This window comes from Alligator sinensis, unplaced genomic scaffold (genome assembly GCF_000455745.1).
Source record: "Alligator sinensis unplaced genomic scaffold, ASM45574v1 scaffold1681_1, whole genome shotgun sequence".
Taxonomy (NCBI): domain Eukaryota; kingdom Metazoa; phylum Chordata; order Crocodylia; family Alligatoridae; genus Alligator; species Alligator sinensis.
Genome location: NW_005843400.1, coordinates 69,576 through 79,997, shown reverse-complemented (window position 1 = coordinate 79,997; position 10,422 = coordinate 69,576). Strand labels below are relative to the sequence as shown.

Here is a 10,422-nt window from a genome sequence, read left to right as displayed (position 1 = left end):
AAAGAGTAGGACTGCAGCAGGGGCAGGCGTTGCACAGCTAGAGGCAGGGTGCAAGACAGAACCACGAGCAGCTCATCTGGGGGGTGTGGGGGCATCTGCTGCTGCTGCATGCACCCCGGGAGGGCATGGGGGGGCATGTGCCCCCGAATCTGCATGCAGGGTGAGGGTGGGCTGCTGCTGTGGGCTGGGGTGAAGCAGAGCTGTTCCCAGTGGGGCACTGGCTAGGCTCCACTTGGGACAGGCAGCAATAATGCTGCAAGGAGGGCTACAGCCACCCCAAAATTCGCTGTAGGCCCCCTGCAACCCTCCCTCTGTCACTTGCCCTGAGTGTAGCCCTGCCTCCTGCTAGGAAGAGCCTAGCACCGCTGCAGTCGCCCTCACCCCGTGCAGAGATCTGGGGGCATGCATCCCGCTTGCCCTCCTGGGGTGCATGCAGCGGCAGAAGCCATCCCCCCTCCCCACGCTCCCCAGATGAGCCACTTGCAGCTCCGTCCTGCACCCCACGCTGCCCGTGCAGCACCTGCCTGAGCCCCAGCCCCATTCCCTCCCTCACCACTGAGGCCTTGATCTGCCCCCCCACTGCCCAAGCCCCTTCCCTCACAGACTTACCAGCTGGACTCTGCTACTCTCCACGCTGTTGGGCTGCGCTCCTGGCTGCGCGCATGCAAAAGGCGTTTATCGGCAACATTATTGGCCACATCAGCCAAAAAAACCTAATTGCCAATACTGTTGATTTTTTTTATATCAGTGCCAATCCGATATGGGACTGATGTATCGGTGCACCTCTAACGGTAACCGCTTATTTTGGCACAGCAAAGGAGTTTTGGGGTTGAAAGCAAGGGTCACTTACCCTACAGTAGTCTGTGGCTGGGATGTTGCTAAATTGCTCCCTGAAACTGTCTACGTACCTTCTGGGCATGAAATCAAGTCCTTTTGAATAACTGCCCTCCTCCCACACCACTGGCAGCTACCTACCTGCATTCACTCTGCTCTACCACATTTATACTTCCCTCTCTGCAGAGTCCTGACCCTTGCACAGCAAGGAAAGCACAGATGCTGCAAAGCAGACTACTCCACAGCACAGGGGAGTGCTGTACAGGGGTGGATAGCATGGTGCAGTTCTCTGCCACTGACTCCTGTGCTGGATTGAACTGTGTTGAATTGGGCAAAAGGATGCCAATCCTTACGCTAGTGTAGTATACCTTGCATCAAATATCTGAAAATCCACAAGGTTTGTCTCACACCAAACAGCTATGGCCACTGACTGTATCCAACAAGTCTATGGTTGCCTGTTAGGAGTATTCTTGTGACCATCTGGCCTTCCTCAATAATTTCTTAATTAATCATCCCTATTATCTTGTGGAAACTAAATAGAAAGGGAATAAATAACCTTATCCCTCCCTTCAAATGAGAAAACTATTTACTAAACATCGGCAACATTACGAATAGGTCCAAGGTCCATGACGAATAGGTCCAAGGAGGTGATACTTCCCCTCTATCGAGCACTGGTCAGACCGCGCTCTTTCCTGCTTATGCAGGGGGTCGGACTCGATGATCTATTGAGGTCCCTTCCGACCCTAACATCTATGAATCTATAAACAGGGCTTGGTTAGCTGCAACCCTGAACTGGAACGAGGACAACAGATATGCTTTGTAGCCATGATAGCCTCACTATCCAGAGTTTCTTAAGGGTAAAAAACAACCTTTTATTCAATGCCATAAAGAATAAAGCACACAGGAACTAGTAAATAGGAGTCTCTCTCCTTTTTGAAGAGGGAGTGTACCTTAAGGCAATATGGCACTAAGGAAGGCACACTTGAGGAAAGGCTGAAAGGGGCATAAGGAAGTGGAGCAAGATCATATGCAGTTTTGAAGACAACAAATTAACATCTTCCATTAGTCTGCAATTCACATATTAGTGTTTATTACTGCTTAGTAAAAGTGTTTTTATGAATATTTTAATGTTTTATATGACCTGTAAACTACGAATTAGTATCCATCCCCACATACATCATGTTAAGAAAGTAAAGAGGGAGAAAACAAACTTGAAAAGCAAAATAAAATTTACTCACAAAGCAAAACAAAGCTAACTAACTATGGACCACTCCAACCACTCATACATTGTGATACACTCTTGAAATTGCCCTTGCGTCTTTGTGTTCGATACTCTCATGCCTTTCTACTACCGTTTGCTTCAAAAACAGCAACAGTAGTAATCTTTGACTCAATGAGATGAAGTTTCTAGCAATGGAGCATTGATAGTCATCTTGCACCTGTTCAGATTAAGTTTCTTCCATTCTGCTGCCCAGGTGCCAACTGTATGGCTTCATGAGGCAGGGAAGCAGGATATTCTTGGGTACCCAAGGATCACAACTGTGGCTGCAAGCTTAGTGCGACTGGGGCCCAGTCTAGGAAAAATGCCTGTGGTTACAGCTTTCAGAACATTCTGTACTCCAAAAGATACATGTTCTCTGACCAAACAGCAGCATTATTGAAATGTCCACTCATGGTTGCAATACCAAAGTAAAACTACCCCTTTGTTTACATATTCAGAAACAAGTTGTGCTCCAGAATAAGAATGGTTAAACCAGAATCAGATTGTATTCTGTTTTAACAACTCTCCCCGCCCCCATTTAGGAAGTTCACTACATCAAAACCTTCTACTTCCTTCACATTGTGCTGTCACAATCAACTGTAACATCCATTTAATGCCCTTGCCCCACACAAAACTGGTTGGTCACTGACAAAATAATAATTCCGGAGTTGCAAAATCTAACAGCACAACTGGCACCCACTTCTACACTGTCAAAACAGATCTCATTTTTCGTGTTTGTACTGGATGGTTGGAGCAAATTTGGCATGCAACTCCAAGAATATGACCTTCAAAAGTTTGCTAGCTACTGCTGATCACCCTGTATTTGCCTTATGAGTTAGATCAATGGTTCTCAACCATTTTAGACTCAAGGCACCAACAGGTAAGCGCCACTTCTTGGCTTTCACTCTTCACGATGGAAAAAATAATAGACCACAACAGGTCAGAGTGTTTTCAACACTATGGACTTCTATTTGAAATATGTGGGCCTATCCTGTGATTGATGTGTAGGTGTTTGCACACCTAAAGGTGCTGAAAAATACTAGCACTTTTAGAAAGGTCTCATCACATCACCCTGGTTGAGAATCTAATTAGCTGTCATATGGAATTTAGACACTATCCAACCTGAGTGGAACAAGCATGAAGCATTGAGAATAATTGCAGCACTGACTGATTTTCATTTGCTGTCCATCTCATATACTCAATACTATTTTTAGTACTGCATGACCAGTTGCTATGGAGGTAACAGAAGTTCTTCAGATACAGAATAAACAGATGCTCTGTCAACCAAACAGATGCAAGAATGCTGCTAACCTGCTCATCATGCTAACAAGGTTACAGGGAAACTGAAAACTTGCACAAAGAACAGAGTATAGAATGTAATGGAGAAACTTGACATCAAACTCCCACAATTCTCTGAAAGAAGTGTGATATCCCACAAGGCATTATTGAACTATCATAGGGAGTTTCACTGGATACTAGGCTGCCTACTTATATCTTACCAATCCAACTTATTGTGTTAATTATGCTTTTGCCAGGAGAGCATGTCAAAGATGCAGGCTGGATATGCTGACAGCACAGCACTGTAAGCATTTTTGCTTGCAGGCACCTCATATCAGTAAACCTCTTTATCACAGTCCTTAATCATACTATGAATTCACATGAATTTGCAGATAGCCTGGAATTAAGTTCTGTACAGGAGTAATTCACTTATTTCCATGAGAGCTCCAGTGACTGACAATTCGATATCAATGTTAAATAATTAACTTCAGATCATTTCCACAAAGAAAGCAAGCCAACATGCTTATTCACTGTTACATACAATGACAGCCATGACCACATTTGAAGCAATTTTCAAAAATACTTATGGCTTTACCAACATTGGAAAATGCAACGTTAACTTGTTTCTTTCTGACAAAGCAATGAATGCTAAACAAAGCAGGACAAAGTCATGACAAAGAGAAACCACTATCTTTTTAAATAATGGCAAAACAGAAAATCTAATAGCTGCTGATAAAACACAAGTACATCCAATTACCTTCCGCAATTCAATTGTTACTTCATTTCGGTGTCTTCTCATGGTCTGCAAAAACAAACAAACAGAAGATTTTTATTAAGAGCATACAAAGACCTGTAAGCTTTAGTACTCTTCCAAGTCATTCACAGAACAATGCAATGAAAAAAAAAAAATGTTCAGTGTCCATCTTATGTAGGATGAGAGGAACTACTTTTAAAGCATAATTCCGGGAAATTATTTGGTGAAAGAAAAAGTTGCACCTCACAAATATGGTAAAGCTTCACTACGAACTGGGACAATAAAATATGCTAAAAAGTAAAAAAAAAAAAAGCATAAAATAGTTCCATACAGCACTCCCTTTTGGAATACCACAAGACTCACACTCTCCTTGGTCTTGTTAAATATTTACATGCAGCCACTAAGTGAAACAGTAACTTCAAAAATTCAAAATTTAACCATAACATGCATGCTAGTGTATACATGCACACATACACACACTATCCTTCACAGCATATTACACAATTATCACCCATCTTCCCACTATCTGGCCAAAACTAGCACATGAATGAGAAGAGTTTGCTGAACTTAACCCTAGCAAAACTGAGATGATGATTATAGGCAGAGGGAATCACTCTGAACAGCTTACACCACCCTGGTACTGTCTCCACAGTCAAAGAGACACGTCCAAGGTGTCAAGAGACTGCAGTCTAGGGGTCCTACAGCATTCTTCATTGACACTGGGCCCTCGTATAGTAGGATGCATTTCTTACGGATGCTACCATCACCAACTGGCTAGATCACAATCCCATTCTTCCTACTCCCAGCCATTAGTGCCTCTAGTGCCCTCTGTTTGAATTATCACAGCACAATTGGAGGATAAAAAAAAACAAATCTTGAAAACTAGTAACTGATTCAGCATGCCATCTCAGTGACATGAGGAGATCAAGGCACAAAAGTCCCTACGTTTTGCTTATGACATTTACTCACGACCATGTCAGGTTTGTATTCTCAATCCTTGCCCTCAAGGCTAAAGTCTCAGGCAACACAACCTAAAATACTGTATTTTCTCACATACCATATGCCACCAAATAAGATACATGCCTTGTTTTTGGAAGGCAGAATAAACAACCAAAAACAACAAACAAACAAGAAAACCAAAAAAGTTTTTCCTTGAAGTGCTGGTAAGTATTTTTTGCAGAGAAAAGAGCCACAGGTAGTTGCAGGAAGGGCAGAGCAAAAACCTACGGCTGCTATTAGCCCCCTTGTTGCAGGATATGGTGGGTGATGGTTGCCCACTAGGTTCAAGAAGAGGGGACAGGCAGTTTGGCTTCAATAGATCTGGCTCTCAACTGACTTGGCAGTAACTTCAAGCCAAGTTAAACTACCTGGCTCCTCTACTAAAGTCAGGCAGGCAGCCAGAAGCATCTGATTAGTCAGCTGACAGCCCACCCAGCTCAAGAGAAGAGGCCAAGTAGGATCAGGCCCCCAGCTAATGCAGAAGGTGCTGCTGGCTGCCCACCAGGCTTGAAAAGAGGGGACAAGAAGTCCATCTCAGCCAGAAGCATTTTTCAAGTCAACTGAGGACCCGATCCTGTTACAGCTGAACTGCCCAGCTCCTCTTCTTGAGCCAGGTGGATCTTCAGGAGATTCAACAGGCACTGCTAGCTGCCCACCTGGCTTCAAAAGAAGAGTTAGGCAGCTCTGCTCCTCCATGAGTGAAACCAGATTCCTTGTTTAAATCACACCTCAATTACTAGAAAAAGTTTCTGCTGTATGGGGGTAAATGCGGTAACACCTCAACCACCCCAGTCCATGTAATTATCTACAAGAGTGCAGCTCATGCACAAAACATAAAAGCTTTCTTGGTATTAGCCTCAAACTAACTCGCAATAACTTAACAAACCTCACCATTTTCTGGTACAACAGAAACAACACTTTACCATAAAGCATCCTCCCTACTTGCTGCTCTCCCTGTGCCATACTATGACAGCTGCTGGCAGTAGTGGTGCTCAAGTTACAGCCCCCTCATTACAGATAAAGACTAGAAACAGACAATCTTTGCTAGAGGTCCAAGATATTGGACTTTGTTCCCTTTCTGGTGCAAGAGAATCTTGTTCTGATGACCTTGTGAGCCTGCTTCAAAAGACATCTGTCTGACAGCACTCCTCAAGAATAAAAGTAGAGAGATGGTTAGCTATGCTAGGCTGAAGTCAAGCAGAAAGTAGGGCAGGGTGTCATTTACAAAAGCTTGACTTTCTGAACCAGTTAGTCTCCAAGGCTAGATACAGACATTCAAAAAGCCCAAGGCGGAAACCTAAGTTACGTGGTTTTCTGAAAGCAGTAGTTTTAGATCAGTAGTGAACAGAACACGTCTGCCGTTTGGGGGGAGTAAATCTTAGATCAGGTTCTGCAATTTTAAACCAGTCTATGTGCTGAACTTCTGTTGTTATGGGTATAAACCAGCTGCATGCACCAAACTTCTGTTCTGTTATGGGGATAGACTGGTTTCTGATTACTTATACTAGTAAAAGTGTAATGTCTGTACCTGGCCTAAGGTACCAACCTAACCTGCTGTGTGCCCAAGGACTAAAATATAAAAGAGTAAGGAATAAAGTGGGTGACTGGCTGGCTGAGCTCCTCTCTGAATTTTTTTTCAATGCTGAGAGGATGTTCTTGTATCACTGATAGTGTGTTAGGATACCTAGGGTCTTGTATTAAAAACTAAATACATATTTTGTTTTTTAAATTTTCCCCTCTGGAAAAAGGAAAACCCTAACTAAAACACACATTTCCTGGCTTAGATTTTAACTGCACAGAGTACTAGAATAATATGATGGGTATATTAAGAGGAACTAAACAGAAGTACTGCCAATGGATAGTCTCAAGCTTCTAACTGAAACAAAATTTTAAAGTTTACCACAGCAATTATGCAAGCTCTTGGAATAAGTTATATAAACCCATGAAAGAGACTCACACTATTTAAAAACATTAAGTGCAGCATGTGTTACACGCACACATCACTTGTGATATGATCCTTCCCAAAAAGTAATACACAGATCTCTATTAATCACTATAGGAGACCAGTACTTATTTTAAAAGTGAAAAAACTGCAATTAAGGCAATTTATAATACTAGTTTTTGAAGTATTTTCTTATGTTGTACAACTAGATATACAGGATAAAGTTGATGTATCGTATTTTCGTTTTCATTTATATGCACTGAATAATATGAAAGCAAGGTGAAAATAAAGTTGTTATATGTATATAATGAATTTATCTACATACAGTTTTACATCCTTTATAAAATATCCAAGTGGCCTGATTATGCCAGCATGTCATGCCCTTCATAAATATTAACTTAAGCTAGTTTAACTTATCATTTTACATACATATTATGCAACAAAAGTTTGTGAACTACATACCTATTTGAAAAATACTCCCCAACCTCGACTTGTAAGATGTTGGCATGAAAGGAGCAAATGGCAAGGAAGCCACGAGGGGCCTGATCTTTGTGGTGCCAGCACAGCCTTAGCACCTTCCCTGCCATCTGCCCCAAGGCAGGCATGCACCTGCTAACAGCAACAAGCCAGACCAGGGCTCCGCAGACCCCAATGCAGCAGCTTGCAGACTCCCTGCTGCGAGCAGCCCAGACTCTGTGACAGACAGCAGTGGCCTGCCCAGAGCCTGGGCTGGCTGAGGCAGGCAGGCAGGGAGGCTGCAAACTGTTGCCCTGAGATCTGTGGAGCCCTGGTCCAGCTCATTGCTGGCAGTGGGTGCACGTGCGCCTTGGGCTGGATGGCAGGGAAGGGGCCAGGGCTGCACTTCCACAAGGATCAGACTCCTTGTGGCTTCCCTATTGTCCACTCCAGGCACGCTTGCACTAGCCACCAGCAACAAGCCAAGCAAGGGCTCTGCAGACTTCGGTATAGCTGCCTGCAGCCTCCCAGCCACGTGCCACAGCTGACCTGGGCAGGCCACCGCTGCCCGCCACAGAGCTCAGGCTGCTTGCAGCAGTTAGGAGAGGCTGCAAGCTGCTGCACCAAGGTCTGCTGAGTGCCAGCCCAGCTTGTTGCCAGCAGCTGGTGGATGCACACCTTAGGGCAGATGGCAAGAGAGCTGCCAGGGACCCGATCCTTGTTGTGGCAGTGCAGCTCCTGCCCCTTCCCCACCATTAAACAAGGCATGCATGCCAATCAAAATGCCTTCACATGCCATGCTCTGGTATGCCTGCCGGGAGTTGCCAACCCCTGACCTAGTTAATTCTTGTCCAGGAAAAAAGAATGACTCTTAAAAATAGATCCCAAATGGGGTATCCATATAAGAATTTTATTTATGGCTCCTTTGGATTGAGCCACTATTTCCAGTAATGTTAAACAGTTTCCTGGAGCCCTAGGTTGAAGTATAATGATGTGATTACTAAGAAATGCATCAAAATAATTATATTTGAAACAATAATGTGGTAGTGTCATGATCCAACAACCTCTCACATTTTATAAAGCAGGTTTGTTATAACATAGATCTCTAGCGGGTTTGTTGTAACATACAGTTTCTATATGTGTAACATTTGTCTCACCCCAGCCACACACAGATATCAAAAGCTAGGAAGTGGAAAGGTGTCCTTGTAGATAATGTGAGGCAGCTCCACATCACCTGTTTTTAGGACAGGAGGACAGAGATCTGTTCAACAGTTGGTACATACACAATAAAACTACTAAAAAGCTATGGAATTAGTACTTCCATCATATGCTGCAACCCAGATGAGTGTTACCTCAGGCTTTCTGAATGTCTGTACCTAGCATAAGTTACATGGTTTTCTATAAGCCACGTCATTTAGATTGTTAGCAAATAGAACACACATTTGGCCTTTGGTAGTGGGGCACGCAGGCTGCCTATATTAGGCCGGGTTCTGCCTAATAAAGAGTGTTAATGAAATAGGTTATAGTTGCTCACATTAGGTACAGCAAAGCAAAAGCATTGATCAATGAGTGCCATTATGGCACAATGAATATTTAACAGTTGTAACATTATAGACCAGTTAACACACACATCTGTACCAATCAAGACAGGAGTGGGCTGGAAGGTCACTTAAGGAGTTTTGGTGAGGTGTTGCAGGCCAAGGAGGAGGGATGCTGACTCTGCCTGATGGGGACAGCGAGGCAGTTAATCCTCTCCAGCCCATCCATCCTGCACCCACTGCTGGGGACACCAGACAGAGGAGGCAAGTGGGGTCTCCATGGAGACTGGCTGGGACCCCTGCAGGCAGGGCACATACAACCAGGCAGATGAAATAGGGCTATGGGCCGGCATCGGAGGATGGAGACAGTGTGGGGCTCGGGCCCAGGACAGAGTGATAATCCATTCCCCACACCTTGTGCAGGTGCAGCATGGCTCAACAGGGCACCGTGCGCTGTCTGGGAGCTGGGACGGCTCCAGCACTCACCTGGAGCCCAGCACCACTCAGCCCCAGTGGCCCCAGCTCCCAGACAGTGTGCGGTGCCCTGCTAAGCCGCGCTGCACCCATGCCATGGGGCAGTTGCCACGCGGATGCCAGGCGGGGTCGGGGGGGCTAATCCCCACTGCCCTCACTGCACGGGGGCTCTACTACGAGCCCTCAGAGGCCCTGATCCCGCTGCCAGAGCTGGTGAGTGCAGGGCTTTTTCTAAGTGCCAGAAGACTGGGGCCAGGCAGGGCAGGGCAGGTCAGCCATGGGGGCTTCTCCTGCAGCTCCTCCAGCTGTGCCTGACTCTGCCCCCCGCAGGGGGAGCCACAGGAGAAGCCTCCATGGCTGCCCTGCCCCGCCCAGCCCAGCCAACATGGGAGGAGGGAGATGCAATGCAGGCTCGGCTTGCTCTGGGTGCTAGCAGGGCATAGTCCCTGCTCCCAGTGCTGCCATACCCACATCAGCACTAGAAGCGGGGACTCTGTCCTGTCGCTGCTTGCCAGCCAGCACGGAGGACAGACAGCGGGGACAGGTGATGTTGTTGCTTGCTAGCCAGCATGGGTAGACATGGGATGCGGGCAGAATAGTGCTTGAAGCGGGGCCTAAACCCTGCTGCCGCTTACCCAGCTGGCACGGGGGGGCGGCCAGTGCAGGCACAGCTTCCTCTGGGGGTCATAGTTCCCACTACCAGCACTATCGCACCCACATCAGCGCTGAGAGCAAGCACTCTGTGCCAGCTGGCAAAGTGGCAGAGCAGGGGCGGGCACAGCAGCGCTGGGAGCAGGCACTATGGCTGCTTGCCTCCTTCTGCCTGGAGTGAGCCACGCCCACATCCTGCCCCCCTGCGCCGGCTGGGCAAGCAGCAGCAGGACAG

The 10,422-nt window shown here is 45.9% G+C and overlaps 1 protein-coding gene across 4 annotated transcripts in view; it reads right to left on the bottom strand.

Moving 5' to 3' along the window:
• The window catches only part of KPNA3 (karyopherin subunit alpha 3), a 91,253-nt gene that overhangs the window by 55,302 nt on the left and 25,529 nt on the right, over window positions 1–10,422 (bottom strand). For all 4 annotated transcript variants that reach the window (XM_025195095.1, XM_025195094.1, XM_025195096.1 and 1 more), the window contains exon 2: window positions 4,131–4,175. In XM_025195095.1, the coding sequence (XP_025050880.1) occupies window positions 4,131–4,172 (42 nt within the window). In that variant the 5' untranslated portion in view covers window positions 4,173–4,175. The remainder of the gene's footprint in view (window positions 1–4,130; window positions 4,176–10,422) is intronic.